General features: G+C 49.9%; 1 protein-coding gene across 1 annotated transcript in view; it reads right to left on the bottom strand.

The window, feature by feature from the left end:
- MYO18B (myosin XVIIIB) overlaps positions 1-25,981 on the bottom strand; it is a 208,846-nt gene that overhangs the window by 139,850 nt on the left and 43,015 nt on the right. Inside the window, exons 12-16 of the mRNA XM_072722461.1 lie at positions 17,150-17,323; positions 13,802-13,892; positions 11,208-11,400; positions 7,575-7,655; positions 5,399-5,546 (exon numbers count right to left, since the gene is read on the bottom strand). Of these exons, the coding sequence (XP_072578562.1) occupies positions 5,399-5,546; positions 7,575-7,655; positions 11,208-11,400; positions 13,802-13,892; positions 17,150-17,323 (687 nt within the window). The remainder of the gene's footprint in view (positions 1-5,398; positions 5,547-7,574; positions 7,656-11,207; positions 11,401-13,801; positions 13,893-17,149; positions 17,324-25,981) is intronic.

Here is a 25,981-nt window from a genome sequence, read left to right as displayed (position 1 = left end):
CTGGTCTGATGGCCCAAAGCCTGTGTTCATCCCCATTGGTGGCCCGATACACAAAGAGGAGAAGCGTCACATTTCCTCCCGGGTTCGGCCCCAGGAAACCACTCCCAGGCTCCCAGGGGGGTGCTCTGCTGGGTTCTCTCACTCTTCCCTTTCTTCAGGAGGTGGTTTCAACACAGTTTGTTCATCCAAGCATTTCATGGGCAGTGTTTGCTCTCAGGAGCCCCAGACAGAGCCCGACCCAGTATATCTCTGTTGTGGCCCTGCACCATCACCTCTCCAGGACCCCAACCCCCCCAGACTGGGGTCGGGGCTTCTGGGGCACTGTGCCCCCGCCAACCACCCTCTATGTCTGTGCTGCAGAAGCCTGTCACCTGACTGTCGGCTGGGCCTGCGCTCCACGGGGCTGCCCGCTGCTCACCCAAGACACTCAGTGGAGAGGTAACAGCAAGCGCTGGGTTACGAGACAGCATTCTCATTAACTCAGAGCTCATCAGAAAGCCCTAGAAACAAAAGACCTTTTTTTTTTTTTTTTAAACCAAAATATCTGAAGTAATGAGTCTATCTCTGTCTGGTCAGGACAACAAATGTTAACAGTCTCCCTCCTGCGAGCGGCCAGCACCAGAGCATCCTGCTGGGGGTGTCTGGGTGTGGCAGGTCAGGCCTCACAGGAGGAGAGGGGACCACAGATCTCTGCGGATCCCTGCCTGCCCCCACCATGCCCTACGTGACCTTCCCCTTCTGAGCCTCCTCTGTGTCATTTGCCTAAAAGTCAGGATCCAGGAAACATCCTGTTGGAGAAATCCACCTCCTTTGATTCTGGATCGGGGTCTTTTTCCATATTCATCTCTTCTATACCAAGGATTTGTTGGGGTCTTCGGGCCAGCGCCATCCTAGGTGCTGAAGGGGGGCAGCTAACCCCTGCCCTGACGAGCTGACATTCCCGTGAGGACAGATGCGAGCTGTCTGGCATGAGGGCTGCAGGGGAGACAGGAAGAGCAAGGGAAGGGGGGCCCGGGGTATGGGTGGAGAGAGGTCATTACTTTTCACAACATGGTCAGGCAGGCCCCTGAGACCCGTAGGAGGTGAGGGAGCCGGTCACGTGGAAACATGGCGGAAGAGCATTCCAGGCAGAGGGAACTGCCAGTGCGAGGCCCTGAGGTGGAAGTGTGCTCGGCAAGTTTGAGGAGCAGCCAAGGCCGCGGGGTGGCTGGAACAGTGACTGGAACAGAGCAGGTGAGGAGAGAAGAAGGGAAGACAGCAGATGTCCACAGACGCCCTGCTGTGTTCCAGGCCAAGAGGAGACAGCAGGGAGCATAGGTGCGCCCTGTGCACTCCACGGACACACAGGCTGGTCGGGGACGGAGGACAGGAAAGTGAATGACCAAACATTCCAGAGCCTCGAGAGGCCCCTGAGGGAAATAACCAGGGAGTCAGGCTGGGTCAATGGAGCTACAGAGGGAACAGCTTCAGACAAGGCCTGGAAGGTCTCTGAGGAGGGGCCCTCTGAGCACAAAGGGGAGGGAGGAGGATGTAGAAGGGCTTTGCACACATTAGCTCCTCCATCCTCACACGAGCCCCTGGGCGGGGGGGAGGTGTCACCATTATTCCTATTTTACAGGCTGCGGAGGTGGCTTCCCAGAAGTCACACACATTGCCCTCAAGTAGTAGAGTTGGGATCCAGCCCAAATCTCTGGGGTCTAAAACCTTGCTGAGCTTTTTTTTTTTTTTTTTTTTTTTTGTAAATATTTTATTTATTTATTCATGAGAGACACACAGAGAGAGGCAGAGACACAGGCAGAGGGAGAAACAGGCTCCATGCAGGGAGCCCCATGTGGGACTCGATCCCAAAGGCTGACGCTCAGCTACTGAGTCACCCAGGCGTCCCCGGTTGAGCTTTTAATAGCTCAGGCTTCCGGCTTCCTGAGGATCTGAGGGATGTTCCTCCTCCACTCCAAAAGCCCTGGTGTCATTCTCCAAATATAGGGGCTGCTTTCAGAGCCCAGAGAAGGGTGGCAGGTCTGTGTGGCCTTTGGAGACAGGACTCCCAGGCCCAGCACTTGCTCTCATTTTGGATGCCTCCAGGGCCCTATAAGCCACCTGGCTTCTCTGAGGCCTCAGCGACCCTGCTGTGGGGTGCAGTAGCACCCACAATCTGACGCTTAGACTAAGGGCTCACTCCTAGCCATTCTCTCTGCCTCTCCATCCTCATTCCCCAGCTGGTCAAGAGGCAGGTGTACTTCGGAGAATAGAGGTGACCTCGAGAGAGGAGAGGTAATCATCCCTGGGAGCCAGTAAAGCTCTAGGACCTGCAAGGTGAGGGCAGTCCGGGGCTGCATCATGACTTGCTCGGGCCCTGGGCACTTTTGTCTTCATAGGCTGCCCCTTCTTCCATTAAAATATATTTATGTATTAAAAGTTATTGGGGCCCCTGGGTGGCTTGGTGGTTGAGCATCTGCCTTTGGCTCAGGACCCCGGGGTCCTGGATGTGAGTCCCACATTGGGCTCCCTCTGGAGAGCTTACTTCTCCCTCTGCCTCTCTCTGTGTGTCTCTCGTGTATAAATAAATAAAATATTTTTTAAAAAAGTTTTATTTCATGACTGTTGATATCAAGGCAAATGATAAAATAATACTAGTAACACATAAGTACCCTATATGAGTCTGCTACAGCTGCCATAACTGGGAATACCATAGCTGGGGGGTTAAAAAATAGAAATGTATTTTCTTAAAGTGCTGGAGGCTGGAGGTGCAAGGTATGGGCAGGGCTGGTTTCCCGTGAGGCTTCATTCCTGACCTTGTAGCTGGCTGTCTTCTCCCTGTCTTTTTGCTCCGTGCACATCTGAGTCCTGATGTCTTCTTTTAAGGACACTGGTCACATGAAATTAAGACCTCACCTAACTTTAATGACCATTCTAAAGACCCTTTCTCCAAAAACAGCAAATGCAGGCACATTCTGAACTCTTGGAGTCTGGGACTTCAACACATGGATTTGAGGTGGGATACAAGTCAGCCCATACCTAACACACACATACACGTATACATACACATACATGTACATATATATACACATATACATATATATCATATTTGACCTAAAAGTTCATTTTTTTCTTCTTCTTTTAACAGAAATTAGAACATGTGCGTGGGCCCCTAAAAGCTCTGTGCCTGGCGAAGTCAGCCCTGGGACAACCACATTTGCGAGGCCAAATCCTCTGGGATCCGTTTGGGTACCGGTGCCCTGAGCTTGCACTGGGGAGAGTAGCCAAAGCCCTCAGATGTTGCCATGGTTTCTGCTCAGAAAGTCTGGCCCTGATGCCAGTGCAGGAAAGCTCTGTGAACGTCCCAGAGAGAGGCCTCAGCTGGTCCCTTTGGGGTACAGGTTTTTGCTGTCACTAGCCCAGCAGACAGCAGCAAAGAGAGCTGTCATCTGTCTTTCTCCAATTTTTTCCCCAGTATCCCATAAACTACTCCAGGTGGATGCTTATCCCAAACATTCCATGGAAACGGCACTCGTCCCAGTTGCCAATGACCTCCATGTGGCCAAATCTATGGCTATTTCTCTGCCACGCCTCACCTGAGAGGCCAGGTGAAGCCAGTACCTTCCCTCCTTCTGTGGCTTCCAGAGTGCCACACTCTCAGCTTCCTTCCTGCCTCCTTGGCTGCCTGTCCTCTGTTGCATTTCCTGGTCCCTGGCCTTATCCCTAGGCCTTGACACTGGAGTGTCCCACGGCTGAAGCCTGGACCATCTTCTCTGCCAACCTGGATCCTCTTAGTGATCTCAACCAGAATTGTGGTCCCCAATCCTCTTACGGGCTTCCTCATTTTATTGTCCATCTCCTCTGCTAGAATGTCAGCCCCATGGAGGCGGAGATATTTGTCCTCTTCGGAGATGTATGCCCTGCCGTAGGACAGAGGCTGCCACATGTTAGGTGCCCCATAAATACTGCTGAATGAATGAGCCAGGCCAGTGGGGACCAGGAAGATCTCAAAGCGGATCTGCCTTCGTAGATGCCTGAGGGCATCCGGGTGGAGTGGAGGGGGGCAGCAGAGTCACAAGAGAGATTTTGATCCAGACAGAGGTCGCTTTTGCATCTGCCTGCTGACACTCCCCCTCTGGGTGACCTTAGACATCTCTACAAGCATCCCTCTGGAGCTCAGTGTCCTCATCTTGGGGGAGAAGAGTATCAACCACCAGACTGATGACAGAATTTGATCAGACGGCCTCCATGAAGCTCTGAGCACCGTGCCAAGTGCGCAGAATGGACATCACTCCTCCAACCTCTTAACTGACGGGGATAACAGTCTTCATCGCCATCAACAGCTCGGTGCTCATCGATCAGCGCTCCCTCACTACTCTCAGAGGCCGACAACAAAGCTGATACCTCTCTCACCCAATCATCGTCGCACAAATCCTGGTGAAAGGCAGGCAGAGGTGACCCCCCCCCCCCAGCCCTCTTCATGTGAGCAGTCCATCTGGGGCTACTCGAGGCTTGCCCAGAGTCACATTGGTAAAACATGGAGAGCTGGACTTAAACTTAGGGCTGAATGAAGCCAAAGCCCACATTCAACCTGTGGTTCCATCTAGATGTCATGATTTCCCCTCCCCCCCAGTCCAGCTCATTGCCAGGTGCTGTGGGTTCTACCTGCTAAATACCCCCAGGCTCCGCCCACCTCCCTGACTGCCTTCCACACCACCACATGCATGAACTTTCCAGAACGTAAATCTGACCATACCTCCTGCTGCCTGGAATCCTTCATGGCTTCTCAGAGCTCTAGGGCTGAGACTAATGTTTTTTTGTGTGGCTCACAAGGGCCTCCAGCGGTCTGAGCCCCAACAACATCTCCAACCTTGTTTTCCTGCACTGTATCTCCTCTTCTTTGGCAGATTTGCCTGCACGCCTGTTCCCCCCAAGACCCTCTGGCTCCTGGAAGAATTTGGTCTGCCTGACACACACCATCAAACACCAGGGTCTTTCATCTAATGTTCACCAAACAGGGACAGGCTTATCTGTTTGCTTGTCCAGTCTTTCCCCCCATGTTCTCCCCTGATGAAGACATGGGCCACATCCCATGGCTGGCTCATCACTGGGTAGTGTGGTGCCCAGCACACAGTAGCCAATCAATACATGTGTTGACTATATTGATAATTGGTTGATAAATGACTGATTGAATAGTGATTAATAAATAATTAAATTGATTGATAAATGTCATTCATTAATAAATGAATGAAAGCACACACAGGCATAGGCACAGACATCTATGCACTCAGATGCCTCCACACCCCACCTCACCTCGTACAGGCCTTATTGGGGCTTTCTCTGCAGCAGACAAGGACAGATTCAAACTCCCGGGCTGGACAGAGTGCCCTTCTCCCTTTGTCCTTTGCCTTGACTCTCTTACCTCCGGCCCCAGCCCCTTTCTTCTCAAAGGCCGCACAGAGACGTTCGAGCACCACGCTGTCACTGGAGCCCTCCACCCGGACCTCTTCATCCAAGAGCCAGAAAAGGCCCCTGGCATCCTCAGCACCTCCAACGGCTGGTAAGCGGACCTGGGGGAAAATTCCAGGATCACCGTGGAGCCCTGATCCCAGACAGAGGCTGGTCCTGGGCTTCTCTTCCCACCTCTGGGAGTCGGAAGATCTGAGTCCCTGGCATCACGCTTCAGACATGCTGGCCCAGAGCCATGCTCCCACTCACCCCCAGACTCCCGGTATGGAAACCTCAAAACTATTACCCCCTGCTTCAGGAGGTCCAAATCCGGCCTCTGTCCTCACCTCCTGTGTGGCCTTGGGTAACTTACTGCACCACTCTGAGCTCATTTCCTTTTTATGTAAAATGGTGACTGACGATACCTTGTCAGAGGGCTGCAGCGGGGAAGTAACAAGGAACACACTCTGTGAATTACGCATTCTAGATACACGCAGGCGGCTGTGTGTATTTGTGCACAGCCAAACATCAAAGGATTAATTCCATCTGCATCACTTCTTGGAAGTCTGTATTTTTTTAAACTAAGATCTTAAGTGGGAAGTGGGGCGTTGAGTACCCAAAGAATGTTCTAGAAGAGAAGGCGAACTTGGCTCAATAGCATAGGCATGGGAATTTGAAATCCAGTCATGAGCTTCAGAAACCGTCTAGGCAACTCTGAAGTTTTGTTTCTAGGAACCAGAGAGCCCTGGAGAAGCTAAGCAGCTCATCTGAGGCCCACAGTGAGTCGGCATCACTAAAAATGGCACCAAGGGGTTATGGAGGAAATGCATATGATGCATGGGGTGACTGGCTGTCCCTTGGCGACTGGGACTGAGGGACCTCCCAGAGCATGAGGATTTCAGAGCTGTAGCCAGCAAAGTCACTGGCAAACCAGGGCAGCTGGGAACCCCAGCTGGGAAATATTGGGCCATGCCCCCAAGAGGCCCAGAAAGGACAAGGGACATATCCAGGGTCACATGGAGAGGCACAGGGGCAGAACGGGAACCGGATCCCAGATATCCAGAGCCTTCACCTTGCCTTTCTTTATGGGGCTGAATTTAACAGCCAGCCCATCCTCAGAAGGTAGCTATTCCCAGCCACTGCCCCAGCGTCCAAAGAATCCCAGGCCCCCACCCCACCTCCCACTCCTCACACTGCCCAGGTCACCCCTCCAGGCCTGCCTCTTCCAGGTCAGGAAGCACAATAGGGAGGGGGAACCAGCCCAAGAGGTGCCAGCTGGAAGCATAAACAGGTAGTGACCAGCAGGGCTCATGGACAAGGCTGCTTTGCAGGAGCAGGTGCAGGCCATTAGGAGCCAAGAGAAGGCTTGGAAGAGAAGGCCAGGGGTGGCCAACAGGAGACAAAGAATGACAAAAGTGGCAGCCTCACATGGCCGGAGGAAAATGTGACCTGTGGGACACCTAGCACATGCCATGCACCCTGCCAGCTGCTCTGTGTGCCACATCTCATAAACATTCACAACCATCCCAGAGCATGCTATTTTTCCCATTTTAGGGACGGAAAAAACTTGAGAGACCCAGAGATGTGAAGGGATTTGCTCAACGTCACTGAGATTGGACCAGAACCGGCTGAGCTGAGCAAAATGGTTCAGGGCAGTTCTGAGGGATAGTTGAGCAGAGGAGGTCTGGGGTCACCCCAGGGAGCTCTCGGGATGGGGACAGTAAAGACTCAGGTATACCCGCAACCTAAAGCCTGTAAATGCATGGACCCAGCATTGCCCCCATTTTCCATCCACCATCGGCCCCTTCCCCCAGGCTCTTCCAGATATGGCACCTGCATCTGAACACCGGACCTTTCCCCCAGGTGTCCCCTCAGCTCACCATGGGCTGCCAGGTGTGAGTGCTGGCGAGACATGGTATCAGACATCAGGTAGAGAGGTAGTTCTCAAACTGAAGGGGTTTGAGGATTCATCGCCCGGGACCACACCCTCGGACCAGGCGGAGAGGGGGTCACCAGCTTCAGCGGTTTTAACAATCCCCATGGGTTTCCAAAGGCCAACAGCAGAGACAGCTAGTGGCTTAAAAGCTCAAGTCATCTTGTTATTTGCCACATGGTGTCTGAGAGCCTCGGTTTGCTGGGCCCTGCCTTACCTGGGAAGGGTTCTGGTCCACTACAGCCACCGTGGTCCCTGGGGAAGTCTCTGGGAGGTCAAACGGCACGGAAATACCTTCCTGGCAAGTGACAAAAGTTCAGCATTAGTTCCTTCTGTGAGCTAAACAGGGTGGAAAACTTCTGGAGGAGGAGAGATAAGTGAGGGCTGTCATCTCCCCTTCACCTTTCTTTTATTATCATTTTTAAATCTTTTTTTTTAAAGTAAGTTCTACAGGGCACCTGGGTGGTTCAGCAGTTGAGTGTCTGCCTTTGGCTCAGGTAATGATCCTGGGGTCCCGGGATCAAGTCTCAAATGGGGCTCCCTACATGGAGCCTGTTTCTCCCTCTGCCTGTGTCTCTGCCTCTCTGAGTCTGCCAGGCGCCCACATTATTTTCTAATTGTGCTAAACTATCCACGGCATAAAAATCTACCTTTCGGTGTGCACAGTGAGCAGCATTAAGCTCACTCACATGTTGTGCAACTGTCACCGGCCCTCACCTCCAGAACTTTTCCATCTTGCAAAGCTGAGACTCCGTCTCCATTAAACACTGACTATCCACTCCCTTCCTCCCCCTCCAGCCCCTGGCAATCATCGTTCCACTTTTCGTCTCTGTGAATTTGACTGTTCTTAAGTATCTCATGAGTGGAGTCATACAGGATTCATCCTTTTGTGATGGGCTTATTGCACTCTGTATAGTGTCCTGGAGGTTCAATCTACGTTGCAGAATGGGTCAGATTTTCCTTTCTCTTTATGGTTGAATAATAAGGAGCCCATCGTGTGGAGAGATCACATTTCTTTACGTCTGCATCCACCCACAGACACTTGGGCTGCTTCTACCCTTTGGCTACTGTGAGCAATGCTGCCGTGCACATGGGCATATATGTATCTATTCAAGAACTTACTTTCAACTCTTTTGGGGTAGATACCGTGGTTAGAACTGCTGGATCATAGGGTAATTCTAATTTTCTTTTTTTTTTTTTCAGAAAAATAGCATACTGTTTTTCACAGCGGCTGCTCTATTTTATAATCCCACCAGCCAGGCACATGGGTTCCAATTTCTCTACATCCCCTCCCACGCTTGCTGCTTGCTATTTTCTGGGGTTTTTGATCTTATTCATTCTACAGGGTATGAAGTGGTATCTCAGTGTTTTGATTTGCAGTTCCTTAAATTTTGGATGCTTATTGGCCATGTGTCTGTCTTTTTTTAGGGGGCCGGGCGGGGGGAATATCTCTTCAAATCTTTTGCCTTTTTTTCCAATCAGGCTATTTGTTTGTTTGTATCCTCACCGCTCAGGCTTTGGATGAGAAAAAAAGGGATAGACTAACATTCCAATAACATCCAGACACGTTCATCCTGCAGGCTCATCAGCAATTGCGGTGAGAACTTTATCAGAAGCTAGTCACTCAGTCCAAAATTTTCTAGTATTTACTGGGGAACTCACGAGTGCTGGGCCGAGCACTGGGTGTCAGAGGCAGTATGCACAAACTATGGTTAACGACGATCGCCATACAAAAGTCATCGGAAATGTCCAGGTGAGGCTGTGCATGAAGATGCCCATCACAGCGTTGTTTACAAGAGCGTCATTGTGGAAATCACCCAGATGCATAAAAGAGCGGTGAGACAGCATTGGATGTAACCAGTGAAAAGTATGATTACTAAAAGTTGCAAATGGAACAAGAATACGTGAATAACACAGGAAGGTAGCAGACAACAAAATCGTGTGTAGGGAAGGATGGGAAATCTGCAGAGAGGACAATATATGGAAAATTAAGTGGTATAAAGTACAGACAGCAGCAACAGTGCTTGCCTGTGGGTGGTGGGGCTCCTAAAGGAGGTTGTTTTCTGCTGAGGGCCAGTCCCATGCACTTTCCAGTTTTTAAATAAAGAACATATATTGCTTTGATCATCAGAAATAAGTAAGCACCTGGGTGGCTCAGTCGGTTAAGCACCTGACTCTTGGTTTCAGCTCAGGTCATGATCTCAGGGTTGTGAGATTGAGCCCCATGTCAGGCTTTGCACTCAGAACAGAGTCTGCCTGAGATTCTCCCTCTCTCTCTCTCTCTCTAAAAAGAACAAAAACAACCCACAAAAAAACATTCTTTCCCCTTCTATGTATCTCACTCTTGCATTTTCTCCCATCAAGAAGTGGAACCTATTTCCCCATCCCTTGAGTCACGGCTCAGCTCCAGATTTGCCGTGACCCACTGAATACAAAAGTGATATCACCAGTTTCAAGCCTAGGGCTCAAGGGGCCCTGCACACTCTTGCTTGTCTCTTGGAACCCTGCCCAGCACCATGAGCACAGCCTAGGCTAGTCTACTAGTGGATAGGACATTCCTGGCACACAGATGAGTCATCCCAGCCAAGGCCTGCCTGGATCAGCTCATGGCCAGCTGACCCCCAGACACAGGAGAGAGCCACCCAGGACCATCAGAGCCATCTACCCGCCCTGCACCTGCCCACAGACACAGAGTTTGCTCAGCCAAGACCAGAGAGCTGCCCAGGCAATCCAGAGACTTGTAAGCAATAACAAAAGGTAATTTTCAAAGTCACTATGTTCGGGGGCACGTTATTATCTAGCATTATTGTGGCAATTGATAACTGATATGGGAATATTTTTATTTCTATTTTACATGTGATAGAATCAAGAATCAGAGAGAGTGAGTGACTTTCCTACAGCCACATGGCCAATAAGTGAGAGGGTTAAAGTCAGACCCCAGGGCTCATCATTTTAGTGTCACGTGTTTCAGATTTATCCACGTTGGTGCTTTCGTGTTCATTGCTGTTCAGACTCCAACCAAAAAGATAAATAGATAAAAAAAAAAAGGACCATAATTTGAATACCATTATCCAATTGATAAGCAAGATGGTCATTTCCAACATCATGCTATTAGCATTTGCTGGCGTCAAAGAGGTCCCTCCCCTTCAGGGAAGAAAGAAGCAGTAGATATGATGGGGCCATCCTGGGTGCTGGCAGCGTTCCACTTTTCACATGGGTGGTACGTGCATGAGTATGTTCATTTGGATAAATTCACTGGGCCATACACTACTGACTGATGCAGTTTCTGTGGAAATGTAATATTTCCATTTAAACTTAAAAAAAAAAAAAAAAAACAAGAGGAGAAGGGCTGGCAGGAACGTGCCTATTTGCGTTTCCTGGTTCACATTCCTAGGGTCTGGAGGGTGGCTCCTAGGAGGGAAGTGCATCGAGGACTTTGTTAGATATTGCCACCCTAGGAGCCCAAGGCCGGGGCAAACCCTCCCATCCAGAGTGTTCCCCTGGCCCCAGAGCACAAAGGGCTTTCCACAGAGAAGATGCAAGCCATGTTGGATGAGGAGCATCCAGCTCGGGCAAAGTGGGCGAGGAGGAAGAGGTCACCCCAATGAGGGTGCAAAGCCTGGGGAGGGGGGCAAGTTTCCTGGAGTTTGCGGACTATAGGGAGCAGTGCGTGGAGATAGGGGAGCGGCAGGGGTCTGGGAAGCCAGGCCTGGAGTTAGGGTTTCGTTCAGTGGCAGGCCAAACAGGAGGAAGCCAAGGGTTACCGACGGACCGGACCGGTTCCGCAACCCTGGCTGACTCACACGCTCCCCAGATCCCTGCCGATGGCTCCACGGCAGCCAAGTCGTACCTGCCGGTATTGCTCCAGCGTGGAGACGAAGGTCCGCTGGTGGCAAAGCAGCTGCAAGCGCTCATGAGCGTAATTGTGGCACAGCTCCTCGAAGGTGGCAGCCCGGTCCTTGCACTGGTGCCGCGGGTTCTGAAAGCCCGGAGAGTCCACCACCATGATGGAGGCCATGGAGAGGTGGTGGGAAGAGAAGGACCTGGGGGGAAAGGAGAGAGGCCTCAAGACCACGTGGGACCCTAGAGCCCAGATGGCCCGCGCCCCCCACTCCCCCATGGCAGATATGGAGAGACTGAGGCAGCATGCTGGGTGGGCCTGAGGATCCGGCAATCTAGGGCCAAAATGAGGCTCACTGCTTACAGGCTGTGTGACCTGAGGCAAGTTACTTAAACTCTCTGAGCCAACGTGTCCCCAGCTGTTAAATGATTGTAGGGATGAATAGGTTGATGCTGAGGGGTCAGATTCAAGGTTGAATCATGGGAGTCAAAGTGAGGAAAGTGCCTCTCACAGATATAGCAGGCCTTCAGGAAAGGCTCTTTCTCCACCAGGCCCACAGTGGAGAAATGCCTTGCTTAAGGTCACACTACAGATTGTCCATAAACTTGAACCAGAGCCTCCTTGTCTTTCTCAGGGACATGTTGCAATAGAAAAAAAACATGCATTTGGTATTTGGTGCCTCCATTTAAGACATTCTTTCAAGCCCTCTCCTCCTTGGATCTTTTTTTTTTAAGATTTTATTTATTTATTCATGAAAGACACACAGAGAGAGGCAGAGACACAGGCAGAGGGAGAAGTAGGCTCCATGCAGGGAGCCTGATGTGGAACTCGATCCCAGGTCTCCAGGATGATGCCCTGGGCTGAAGGTGGCGCTAAACCACTGAGCCACCGGGGCTGCCCTCCTTCGATCATTTTGATGAATCTGTCTGCACCTCCTACGATCATTTCGATGAATCTGTTGGGGTGGCCAGAGAAGGGATTATTTGAATCAACATGCAGGACTTGGGATCCCTGGGTGGCGCAGCAGTTTAGCGCCTGCCTTTGGCCCAGGGCGCGATCCTGGAGACCCGGAATCGAGTCCCACATCGGGCTCCCGATGCAGGGAGCCTGCTTCTTCCTCTGCCTGTGTCTCTGCCTCTCTCTCTCTCTCTCTGTGACTATCATAAATAATAAATAAATAAATAAATAAATAAATAAATAAATAAATAAATAAAAATTTTTTTTAAAAATGCAGGACTTGAGAGATGTTGGAAATAGTCACACAAAGGCTCCAACCTTCCTTCTGCAGCCAGGGGGGCTGTGTGTCTTGGGAGATCTGTCCAACCTCTCTGGGCCTCAGCTGCAAAAGGGTCAATGATGGACACACCCAGAAGGCTGCTGGGAGGGCTGGAGGTCATGAGACATCCAGGCTCTTAGTGCCAGGTCGGCAGGGGTGGGTACGTGCTTAGTAAAGGTTGCCTGTTATTATTATTATGATTATTATCACGATTGGCCCTACCCTTTGCAGGGCGCTTGTTCAAACCTTAGCTCTCCTGCATTACCTGCCAAGGTTTTCCATCTATACAACGGGGCCAAGAAGATCAACCACCACATAGACATGCGTGAAGATTATCAGTTAACACTCAAGAAACCAGGCACCTATGAGGTGCTCATAGGTGGTGGGGGAGTGGGTTCTGTATCATGGAGACACGGTTTGAAGGATGCGATGAAGCAGCCCCCCTCTGCAGGCCGAGGCAGCTTCTCCCGCCAGCTGTTCATTCCCTACCCCTGGCACTCCCTCCTCCAAGCATGCACGATCTCCTTGGTTTCTAGATGATGCATCTGTGGCCTCAGATGGCAAATGCTCCAGTAGTGAGAGAGCAAGTGAATGCAGTGTCCCAGCATCATAGAAGAACCCCTGCTGCTCTGCTGCTCTGCACCAGCCTCGCCCCACTAACAGGCTGACCGAAGCCTAATGACGCCTCCTGCTCTCAGGAACCGAGGAGGGAAGCCCTTACAGTGATAGAAATCAGGCTCCTGGCCCCTGCAGCCCGGTAGGCTCCTGGCCCATTCCAAAACAATACCTGGGTTGCTTCCCATCCTTAGCAAAGAATTTTAAAAAGAAATGGATGAGAGCGTTGTGGTGGGTTATTCAGGGAAACGTAAAGGTGTGAGGTGGGAGCACAGCACTGTGCCCGCCTTCCAGCCCCACTTCTCTGTGCCTGTTACCTCAGCTGTAAAATGGACTGATGCACATGGTAAATGATACAAGACATGAAACACACAGAGTGCAGGCCCTTGCCTTTACTTAGCGGGGGCCCCAAATCGTTAGCTTTTCTTGTTGGTAGTTTATGATCACCATTAGGAAGAACTGTTAAACATGCACTATCTCTTAATCCTTGCAATGACCCTGGCGGCGGTGGGGGGTAGAGCTATTTCACAGGAGCTGGAGGGGAGGTCAGAGAGCTGAAATGATTTCCCTTGGGTGACCAAGGGAGAATTGAAACCGAGCACCACCCAGCTCAAAAATTCACTCTTCTCTAGCCACCCTCCCCCCAAACCTCACTGTGCTAAAGTGCCTGTGCTTGAGCTTATGTGTGTACCTGTGAAGAGGCTGCCATTACCTGTTGATGAGTGAGATCACAGCTGCAAAGAGCTCTTGGTAGAGGCCCGAGGCCATCCCCTCCACACACTCCACACCTGTCATCTTGAGCCCTGGAATGGGGAGAGAAGGAAGGGTGGACATCTGTGGTCAGGCTCTTGTGTGGGGCCAAGGACAACATGCCCCAGCAATGGCTGCTGGCTTTAGAGAACCCCCCTCCCTCACATTCATCCCTCCACTGCTGAAATCACATACCCATGTTCTTAGAACCAAGGTCAAGTGGCTCATCAGGACTTATGCAGTTCTGTGTCACCTGGCCCTACTTCTGATCCAACAAGCGCTCCTACTCATCCCTGGGGGACCAGCCCAGTGTCACCTTCTCAGGTGAGCCTGCCTTGACCACCACCCCCGTGAAGCCAGTTCCTGGTCCTACCTTGCTTCTTTTGATTTAATTAATTCATTTTTGACTGAGGAATGATGGACATACAAAAAGCTGCACCTACCTATTTAGTGTTTCCATCCCGATGAGTTTGAAGGTAAGTTACGTCACCACAAACAGTGCCCTGCGCCTGTCAACTCTAGAGAATTTCCTCCCTCCTTCTTTGTGTGTACATGTGTGATAAGAACACTTCATGTAAGATCTACCCTCTAAAAAGAATTTTCATCGTGATGTGATGAGCCCTGGGTGCTATACTACATGTTGGCAAATTAAATTTAAATAATAATAAAAAAAAAAAAAGAAAAAGAAAAAGAATTTTCAGTATACAATACAGTATGGCAACTGTAGGCTCTGTGCTGCCCAGCGGACATATTCACCTGCTGGTCATCTAATTTGTCTACTTACTCATCAGCACTCTAGGATTTATTCATCTTGTGCAAATAAAACTCTACCCTTCAGTCATTCTCTTCCTTTTTCCCCGTCCCCTCAGCCCTGGGGAACCACTATCACTCTGCTTTCTGCTTCTAAGAGCGTGACTGTTTTAGATTCCGCCTATAAGTAGGAACATGAAGTAGATCATTCAGTCGTAAAAGGGAAAATCCAGCCATTCACTACAACGTGGATGAACCCAGACGACGTCACGCTATGTGAAACAGGCCAGACACGGAAGGACAAAGCTGCCCTGCTTTTACAGTGCTGAGCTCATGTAGTCTTACTTGTGCAGTTAGGTTGTTGACAACCTCCTCCCTGGCCCCGCACCAGGCTGGGAGCCCACCGAAGATGGGGACAGTCTCTCGGTGAGCTGCCTCCCTGAGCAGCCCTGCGCCTGCCACATAGTAGGCACTCAGAACATTTTGCTGTTCCCTCTTTCTGGAAGGAAATTTGGCAGTTCTGTGTCAGAAGCCATAAAACGTTCATAGATTTGGACTTAATAATTACACTCTCGGGCTTTTATCCTAATGAAATATTCAGAGAAACAAGGATTTCTGGGTACATATGTTCTCCTGATTGTTGATTAAATTGGATGAAAATCGCTTTTTTTTAAACAACCTGCATACCCAACAATAGCAAATGGGTTAGATAATTTGTAGTCTGTACAAAGGAGTGCTTAAAGCCAGGCATAGACGAATATTGAATGAGAGGGAAAAGCGCCTACCTGTCACATTAGGAGGAATGAAAATGCTTAGCAAACTATTACTGTAGTCCTGGTCTCAATTTTGTTTGAACACACACACACACACACACACACACAAGAGTGCACATGTGGCCTGTTAAAATAGCCAGCCTTGATGAGGGTGCATTGAACAAAGCAGAGTGAGAAATTAGGAAGGGATGGTCAGATCATAACTCCTAACCTTTACATTCCGCTTCAATCCATAGAATCAGAAACGTGATTTTCACATCTGCACCGTGCCTGGAGACACAGTTCTGCTTGTACACTCCAGGCAGCCCCCTGCAGCCCCAAAGCACTTCCCATCCCTCCAGTAGCTCCACCCCGAACCTGGGCTGTTGCTAGGCAACCCACAACCTCTCAGCATCTCTCCTAAGCCCGTTGCTCCCCTGTCTTTTTCACACCTACCCTTAATACCTTGGCCTGAGAGGTAATTAGTGTTAATGTCTGAATGTGCATGCCCGTATGCTCATGTTTCTGTGCACGTGTGTGTGCTTCCTGCAGGGTGTGAGTGTGTGTGGTGTATGTTTGTGCATGTGTGTGTACATGGATGCATGTGTGCTGGGTGTATAAGTATGGGGTGTGGGTGTGTGTTTCAAAGAGGAGGAGTAACCGTAAGCATACTCCAGCTCATACCTAGACCTACAAGCAAACAAAAGGCTAGTGGCATCCAAGTGACATTAGTCATCAAGCTGAAGTCCCTGGAGTGGAGCAGCTCTGAGGATCTAAGGGGCCTCTGAGAGGTGGGCCCCAAAACCACAGTCCAAAAAAAAGTGCTACCCACTAATGCCAAACTCTGCAGTCTCTGGGACAACCACTCTTAGTTCTCAGGGACTCACAGTCCCTGTGCCCTCACCTCCTGCAGCCAAAGCATCTGGTTGGTGGAGGCTGCAGATTTAGGACCCAGTGGATCATGCTCCAGCAGGTGCCATACAAAGCCCTCTGGCTTCCCCCTACATCAGTTGAAAGCATCCCTATTCCTCCACCCACCTAGGCCAAAGTCCTAGAGGCTGTCCTGGTCCCTCTCTTCCCCCCAGGCCCATGCTATCATCTCTAGTGTGAAGCAGACCTTGAACATGCCCCGCCCATCCCAGCTCTACTACCACTTCCTTGTGTAACCACCAGCATCTCATTAGGTGACCTGTGTAGGTTCCTTCATGGTCTCCCTTCTCCCACCCATTCCCCAGGCTTCCCTCTGGCTGAGCCTTTTGAAGAACTAGTCAAATCATGGCATTTCCTGCCTGTGCTTCTGTATGGTTTCTCATGGGTCTAAGCATAAAAACCCTAGTTTGCAGAGTCTTATGTGAGCTGACCACCACTACCCGGCTCTCCAGCCTCAACTACTACCTCCCAGCCCCTCTGGCCATCACAGTCTTATTTCTATTCCTCAAACTGGGAGGCCAGCCTTTCCCCTGACAGGGTAGCGGGGAAAGATCATAACTCCTAACTCCTATGGCTCAATAAACATAACAGCCAGTGGAAAAGTGTTTTCCCCTTGGTACTGCTTGCAGTGTCCCCTCTCCATAGCACAGGGCACCCTCCCAGTTTTCAGTAGAACCTTCAGGACCCTGGACAGAGCTACTTGGCCATAGCACTGTGAAGGTAGGGACCATGTCCACTTCGCCCACAGGTGCCTCCCTTGCACCCAGAAGGTCCGCATATAACAGGTCCTGGTAAGTAGGCAAAGGCCTGTTGGAACGTCCACAGGGGCTGGCCCATGGGAGGAACCCAGCCCACCCAGAGAGCCAGCAGTGTAGCACCTGAGCTGGTCTCCTCTTCCTCTGGACCCCGCCGGCTCGGCCCAGATGTCACTTGCTCGATGATCTGTCGCAAGTGGTGCTTGAAGGTGGCGGTGTTCAGCTCCTCATACTCACAGCCCAGGGCCTCAGCTGCATGGTTTGCCCACTCAAATCGCATGAACTGCTTCCGGCCCACTGTGAGAGGGACAAAGCAGAAGTATGGTTGTGAAGTCCTGGGCATGGAGTGGGTGGGCCCCAATGGTCCTCAGGGATCTCACCACTTCCCACCCTCTGTGCCACCCACCCTCAGCAGGGAGCCTCCTCAACAACCAGCCTGGGCAGGGGTCAGCTTTCCCAAGAGACATGCTTATCCTACTTCCTTGCAATTTGCATTGTTCACTTTTTCAAAGCAATTAAAATTATCATGTGGACTCTCTAAATGGGCAATTGGGGAATTGTTAGTAAAAGTGTGATTTGTCCTCTCATGTATCCACTTACATATCCATCCACTACCCCCTGCTGCCCACCTACCTATCCATTCAACTACCCACCCAGCCGCATACTCAACCATCTCACCATCCATCCATTTATTCAAAACACACTTATTGAGCTCCTACTGTGCAACAGATAGCATTAGCCACTGGGAAATCAATGATGAGCAAGACAGATAAGGTGCCTTCCCTCACCTCAAGGTGCCTGTGATTATAATCTATTGAGAAAGTAAGACAATAAATAAGTAAACAAATAGATGAATAAGATAAATTAAGGATAAAATTATAAAGTTTTTCCCCTTTAAGGAGAAAACAAAACCAAGAGATGAGATCAAGAGAAACGGAGAGCATCCCTGTGGATCCATGGTTGTCAAAGCGGGCTCTATCTGAGGATGTGATACCTGAACTGGGTTATGAAAAGTGAGAAGGAGCTGGCTACCTAAAGAACCAGGGGAAGAGCTTTAGAGGTAGAAGGAGGAGACTTTACAAAGACCCTGAGGCAAAAAATGAGCATAGTGTATTAGAGAAATGCTGAGAAGGCCAGGTGGCAGGGATATAAGGGAGGCATGAGGAGGAATCAAACAAGTTTGAAGACGCAATGAGGAACCACTCTATGAACTATTATAAGGCCATTTAATATCAGAAAGGGAGACTGAACATGAGAGACTCCTAACTCTGGGAAACAAACAAGGGGTGGTAGAAAGGGAGGTGGGCGGGGGGTGGGGGTGACTGGGTAACGGACACTGAGGGGGGCACTTGATGGGATGAGCACTGGGTGTTATTCTATATGTTGGCAAATTGAACACTAATAAAAAATAAATTAAAAATAATAATTTTTTAAAAAGCCATTTAAGATCAACAACAGAGATGTCTAGGTGGCTCAGTGGTTGAGCATCTGTCTGGCTCAAGTTGTGATCCCGGGGTCTGAGGATCGAGTCCCACATTGGGCTTCCCGCAGGGAGCCTGCTTCTTCCTCTGCCTGTGTCTCTGTCTCTCTCTGTGTGTCCTCATGAATAAATAAAATTTTTTTAATCTTAAGATCAACAACAAAGATTATACAATATGATCAATGTTTACATTAAATAAAAATCAAATTAGAAAACTGTACTAGAGTATGATGTCAACTGTATAAGTTATTCTAAAATGCTATAAAATGAAATAGTAAGAGTCACCTTGGTGACTCAGTTGGCTGAACATCAGACTCTTGATTGCAGCTCTGGTTATGACCTCAGAGTCGTAAGACCGAGTCCCACATCTGACTCCCTGTGGGGCGTGCAGCCTGCTTAAGATTCTCTCTCTCTCCCTCTGCCCCTGACCTTGCTAGATAACTAACTAACTAACTAACTAACTAAATAAATAAATAAATAAATAAATAGAAAAAATAAATACATCCAAATATTAACAGTCATATCTGACTGTCATAGCTGAGTAAGGGTGTTTTGTGTTTTCTAAATTTTCTACAGGGTTTGCATAGTAACTTTGTAATCCAAATAACAAATTAATGGCTGATTAAAACAAATAACAGTGTCATCCTTAAATAATTTCCTCCCATTGCTTATCTCCCCATACATGTGTTTCCTTCTTTGAAATAAAAATCACAAGTACCAACAGCCCAGCTTAAGGCAAAATTAGAAATTTAGACAAAGACTTAATGTGGGACTTGGATGCTACCCAAGGAAAAGGAGCTCTGGCCCCAGGTCACAGAGGGCCACAAATCGCCACTGCTTTTTTTTTTTTTTTAAGAACTTACTTATTTGAGAGAGGGAGAGAAAGAGGGAGTACAAGCCAGGGGGGAAGGGCAGAGGGAGAAGCAGACTGCCCACTGAGCAGGAAGCCTGATTTGGGCCTCGATCCCACGACCCCAGAGATCATGACCTGAGCTGAAGGCAGACCCTTAACCAACTGAGCCATCCCGGCACCACTAGCCACTGCTTACTGTCATCCTCCTCTGTGCCAGTTACTCAGCCCTGATCATCACAAGAGACAATTCCTATTTTACAGATGATAACACAGAATCTCAGTGTTAATAACACTGAGTTATTAACTCAGTTACCAAGGAGGTAACATGGTTAATAAAAAGTCCTGCCACTTGCCAAAATGATGAAGAAGGTGATGATGGTGGTGATGAAAGCAGTCACCATTTATTGACCCTATTTTATTCAACATGTCACCTTTGCACAGCTCGTGGCTTTTGGAGTCAGAAAGCCTGCATCAGAGTCCCAGGTGTGACAGGAGGAGAAAGCTCAGTACATGTTAGCTGTGATTACTTATCATCATCATCATCATCATCGTGAAGTCTTCACAACGGTCCCAAAGGGCAGTCGTATCATTCCCATTTTACAGATGAGAAAACTGACTCAGATACATCACCAGAAATCAGATGGACAGTAAGTACAAGAACCACTATTTCACCAAAATCAATCCTTCAAATATCACTTTGAGGAAATCGGCCATAGCCTTGTGACCCCACATAAGACTTTCTTTAAAATGGACTTGTTTATCTCTCTCCCTTAACTAGACACATTGTGAAAGGAAATGTTACAACATTATCTGAAATGAGAACCCATTGGTTGGAGGGAGCCAATTGAGAGGACGTGACCGCCCCTTCACCCTCGAGCTGGACCCCGGGCCACTGGAGGCTCCCCACCCCCTCCCCTGTCCATGAAGTGTACATTCCACCCACGTTCCCACAGCGGAAGCTGTCTTCAAGGACGTAGCCTTGAGTGTTGTTGAGACCATCTGGACTGAATATGTGACTCTGTATAAACTTTTAAGGTTCTGGTGGTGGGTGCGGAGATGTACAGGGCTGGCCAGCGGAGGCAAACCTCGTAGGTAAGCTCCTTGGCTTATTACACCTGCTGCCCACCAATCTGGAGTGGCCGTCCGCTTTCTTTGCTCTCTCCTTGCCCTCGGTGAGCTCGGGCTAGTTTGCAAACCAACATCATTATCACTTGTCACAAATGGAAAGTAGAGATAAATATAATCCGAGCACCAAAGTATCATTCGATTCTAATTAGTTACCTGGGAACCGGAGGGTGGCTCTCTCTTTGTCAAAATGCAAGATTAGCGAGTATTAGAGATTTTAAAGACTGTTAGCCCTGAGTGAGACTTCATTCTTCCTGGGTTGGAGGTTGAAAGGGAATTAAATAAGAGGTCGTGTTCTAGATGGGCAATGTCCTGTCCCTCTCCTGCCCTGTCAACCCAAAATAGTCTCCCGCACTCCACTTGCAGTGACCTTCTGTACCTGGCTGAGCCAGGGAGGAGTCAAGAAGGGAATTAGCAAAGGCTTTTTCTGAAAGGAGGAGAAGTGAGTGCACTCGACCTGACTCCACATCCCGCCTGACAAGGGGGATATTTCTCAGTTCGATCGCTGAGCAGCACCCTGCTGGGGAAATCCAGGGAGCACCCAAGGGAGTTTCCCCGGGATAATGCATTTTTTAAATATTTTATTTATTTATTCACAAGAGACACACAGAGAGAGGCAGAGACACAGGCAGAGGGAGAAGCAGGCTCCATGCAGGGAGCCTAATGTGGGACTCGATCCCAGGACTCCAGGATCATGACCTGAGCCAATGGCAGACGCTCAACCACTGAGCCACCCAGGTGCCCCAGAAAATGCATTTTTGCTTCCAGTTCCCTGAAAGCTGGCTGGTGTACAATATCCAACCCATGGGTTCCTCTATCTTTGTTCAGACATGGGTGGAAGCCAAAGCCTCCTCAATGGGGCCTGAGAAAGTTGGCACCTGAGACAGGGACAGGAACACAGACACTGGACCGATAAAATCTGAGTCCCTTTCCTGTTTCCTGCCTTTCCCACTGCCAGTCTTTGGGCAAGTTGCACAGCCCTTTTGAGCCTCCATTTTGTCATCTGTAATATAGTCATAAAACCCCACGCACTTCATAGAGCTGCAGGGATGGGGTGACATGGTTCCACTTACATAGGAGATACCCAACAGAGTGCCTGGCCCTGAGAAGGCGATCAGTAACTTTCCAGTCCTTTCTCTGCCTGTGAAAACGAAGATGGCACCACTCACCCAACAGGGATTGTTCCATCCCGGCGGCTGTCCCCATGCAGCCCCGTGTCCCCGTGCCAGCCTGGGACTCCCTGTAGATCTGTCTATCCATAGCTTCAGGAGAGGATTTGGGGATGGATAATGAACCCAGGCACTTTGGATCTGGGCCAACTCTACAGAAAGGCGGACACCTGTTGGCTCAGCACCTCCCACCAACCTACCCCAAAGCCAAGGACAAAGCTGTACTCGAAATGCCCCCGAGGTTGAAGATTCCTGTCCAAGCGAGGTTCATATACACAATGGCTCCCTCTCCTGAAAAGCCATCACTTAATGAACAAGGACAGCCTTCAATCAGCAGCATGCGCCGGGCACTGTGCTAAGTGCCTCCTCTGACTCTTCTCCTTTACTCTCATCAAAAGCACTGAGATCATTCAAAGATGGGGAATGGACCCAGCAAGGTCTAGCTCCTGGTCCAAGGTGTTGCAGGGAGCAGGGGCGGAGCAGGATTCCCAGCCTCATGTGCGGGTCTCAGACTGTGCAGTAGCCACCCGCTGGTCTGCTTGAATAGAGTCTGTATGCTCACTGCTCTATCCGGATCAGAGCTGGCACCAGGAGGTGCTCAATAAACATTTGTAAAGCAGGTGATTAAACGATGGAAGCAATCGAGAAAGGAATGCAGGCTTCTCCATGATGGCCAGCCCTGCCCACTTTCCCTCCCCACTTGGCCAAGACTGGGAAGAGAGAATCTCTGTGTTCTGCTCTCTGCATGGCACCCGCCATCTGAACCTTAGAAACAGGCTTTTTGAACAGGAAAGATCAAACAAAAGACAAAACAAAAGTGAGAGAGGCAGAGAGACAGAAATGGAAACAGACAGGATGGAGCCGGGCTCCTCGGAGGGCACTCTTTGTGGGGCGGATGTGTGGATGTCCTCCGGCCTCGAGCCCCCTCCAGAGGGGAAGCACGCACTCAGTCCAGGAGCTTTCTGCCACCCACCAGGAGGCAAGGAGCCGTTGCCAGGAACGATGCCAAAGCTAAATGCAGAGATCATTTCAGGCTTGTGCATCTGGCTGCCAGCTATTCTGCTGGCCACTGGTGGGAACCAGGACCCCAGCAAGGAGAACCACAGTCTGGCTTCTGCACACTACATATAGGGATCCTCTCCCTCTTCTGCAAGCATCACACAGGACATGTGATGTTGAGCAGTAGGACACGCTCCCTGGCAGCCACCTGTCACTCCTCCTCTGTCTCACCCACCCAGGAAAAAAAAAGAAATCAGAATGTAAATGTTTGACAGTATTACAAAGGTGACCTTACTATCATAACAGCAGCCAGCAGCATGTACTCTACACCTACCCCGTGCCAGCCTGGGCTGAGCCCTGAACACTGCTGCCTCATTCAATTGTCCCCGTGGCCCTGTGAGGAAAATGGTAACATCACCACTTGAATTATGAGAAAATTGGTCACCTCGGGGTGACCTTCCAAGGCCATACAGCTGGTAGGGGGCAGAGGCAGGATTTGAATTCATGTCTCCTGCCTCCAGCACTCAATATCCTAAGCAGGGTGCTGTGCAGAGGGGTCTTCTCTCGTAATGAGTATCAATCTCAAGCCAGAGTCTAAGGCAAAAAACTCTAGTGCTCTTAAAATCCCCGCTTGAGAATCTCCAATTGCCTGTAGCAAGTAGGACTGTAGCTTATCTTCCCAAGTCCAACGCAGCGAGCCTTCCCCCAGGCGGCGCACCAAAGGAAATGGGCGGCTTGCCTTTAGGGGCCGTGACTTAGAAAAAGATAGACACCTGTAACCACCAGCCTCGCATTCGCTTTGCATGCACGGTTGGATTTACATAAATACAACGGATGTGTGATTGGAACCACCCACCCTTGAATCTGTTCTCTATAAAAAAAAATTATTTGCAGATGCCAACTCTGTTCTTACTCTTAGTGACAAATGGCCCATGCATCTCACCATGGCCTGGAGGAAGTCCACCCACCTGTGTCTACAATGAGGGCGAGGACAGTCGTGTGACCTTGGCTGAAAAGCCAATCGCCTTGCAAGGTCTGCAGGCTGGGTGTTGTTAGGTAGTAGAAGCTGCTGAAATGCAGAAAGGAATACTGCCCTGCCCTAAGTCACACAGCCTGCAAGTGGCTGACCTAGAACTTGAGTCCAGGTCCCCGAACTCCAGGTCAGTGACGGGGTTAGGGGCGGTTCTGGTACCCCCACATATCCTGCTTTAGATCTAGCTTGAGCCTACACATGGGCTGTATGTAGGTCAGATCAAAAGGAAACGGGGACAGCCTTCAGATGGCAACATGGGGCTGGGGAGACCTGCAGCAGAGCTGTCACAGCTCCCCATGCCCCTGGGGCTTCCTGTGCCCCGTCCTGATGAGGCGTTCCCTCCTGATGGCACTTGCTCATACTAGGGGAGGCTGGAAGGGCCAAGGAATTAAAATCCTCAGCCCCAAATGAGGGCAGATGATGCCCTTTGGGTGGGATAGCTGGGGTACGTGTTCTATGCTGCCCCCCAGAGGTCTCTGGCGGGATAGAGCCCCAGTTGCCCACAGAGTGTGCCTTGAAAACACACCCTTCGTGGCTGCCTCCCTTCCCCACTTCCCCTCCTCAAGAGCCTCCCAGTACTTCCTGGGATCACCTCCAATAGGCACCGTCTTGGCCTTGAACCCTTGCATCAGCAGCTCTACCCACGTCAGGTGCTAAGACTCAGAGATGGCCTTAGAGGCTCATCACACTTAGCAAGATTTGGTTTGGTTTGGATTTCCCTTCAATTATTGAGGTCAAAGAAAGGTTCTCTGAAAGGGACCCAAGGCTTGACAGGCTATTTCTTTGTGTCTTTGTTCCTCTGAAGCCATTTGCATATCTGGGGTGAGTGAGGCCTGGCTCCAGCCAATGTGCCACCAAGGGCAAGGCTGAGTCAGAAACTCTCCACATGGCAGAGTGGTATGGAAGAGGGCAGAGCGGCTACACAGCTGGGGCTCAGTTCCCCAAAGGGGCTCCTTACAGTTGTCGTTCCATGGAATGTGCATCAGCGTCACCGGGAAAAAATGATCATATCATATCAAATTGGTCATTGCTTGGTGAAACAAGTTTCTTAACTGCAGGACTTCTCAGAGCCTTTAAAGTATATCTAATGACTCCCCAAGAAGGGGACGCTCTGTTTAGACTAATTTGGCCTCAGAATGCTTTCAGAAGCATCTTGTAGGTCTAACGTCCCATGAGACACTAGTTTAGGAAACACTAGTTAGCAAGAAGAGCCCTCTAATGAACCAGGTGGCCCTAGACAAATTGTCTTACCAGAGTCACTTACCCAAGGTCACTCTGCTGGTAAGGGGCAGGCTGGGATTGAATTAGAGGCTGCACAAGGGAGCAAATGAGAGACAGAAAAAAGGAAGGAGCAAGGGAATGTAACGGGACCAGTTTCTGAGTAGCTCAAATCCACCTGCACAGGCAGGTTTTTCCCTTTATGTTCAGTACCAAAAAAAAAAAAAAAAAAAAAGAAGAAGAGAGAGAGAGAGAGAGAGAGATAAAGAGGGGGAAAAAAAATAATACAACTGTTTTCCCCCGTGCGCCATGAGTTCAATTGCTATCAATGACTGCGGCCTCCTGCATTTATTAATAACCGAGTTATTTCTCCTTCCAACAACTTCCAACAATAGCCATGCTGTTGCTGAATTACTGAACATTATGTGACTTATTTATAACGCTGGTGCATCTGGGTCACATTTCCTCACACAGAGGTTTACAATTCGGATGCCTGAGAAGAAGGCCACCTGCAGGGAAGAGATGAGCCTAAAAGTCTATAGATGCTAGAAGGAAAAGCAGGAGCGCTCTGCAGACAGACTGCCTGGGTTCAAACCCCCCTGTCCTGCCTAAAGCCCCGTGATGCTGGGGAGGTCCTGTCACCTCCTAGAGCCTCCACTTCCTCTCTTATGAAATGGGAATCTACCCCCCAAGAAGTTCTTGAGAAGCCTCAGTAAGATTACTCTTGCAGGGCTCTTGGCACAGGGTCTGTTCAATAAATGTCAGCTCCCATAATTATGATCACGCTCTGAGATTTCTGCCCTCAAAGGGGACAAATGGGTCAGCGAGAGAAACCCCAGGACCCAACTCAATTTGGGTACCTGTGGCTTCCTGCCCAGGGGTGCCCAGCAAAGTTCTATTGTTGGGACCATGGGAAATGCAACCCTCTTACGGGCTGGAACTTGCAAGCCCTTCCTGCTTCTTAGGGCTCCTCCTGCATGTCATATGCTGCCTCCAGGCTCCAGGCAGCCCTCCACACCTGGACATATTGTTCCACCTATCTGGCTTTGGAGAAAGCCGCCATCTGTCCCAGGACCTT

Source organism: Vulpes vulpes, chromosome 10, assembly GCF_048418805.1.
Source record: "Vulpes vulpes isolate BD-2025 chromosome 10, VulVul3, whole genome shotgun sequence".
Taxonomy (NCBI): Eukaryota; Metazoa; Chordata; class Mammalia; order Carnivora; family Canidae; genus Vulpes; species Vulpes vulpes.
Note: the sequence above shows the minus strand (reverse complement) of the source record. Positions and strands in the feature narration are given on the sequence as shown.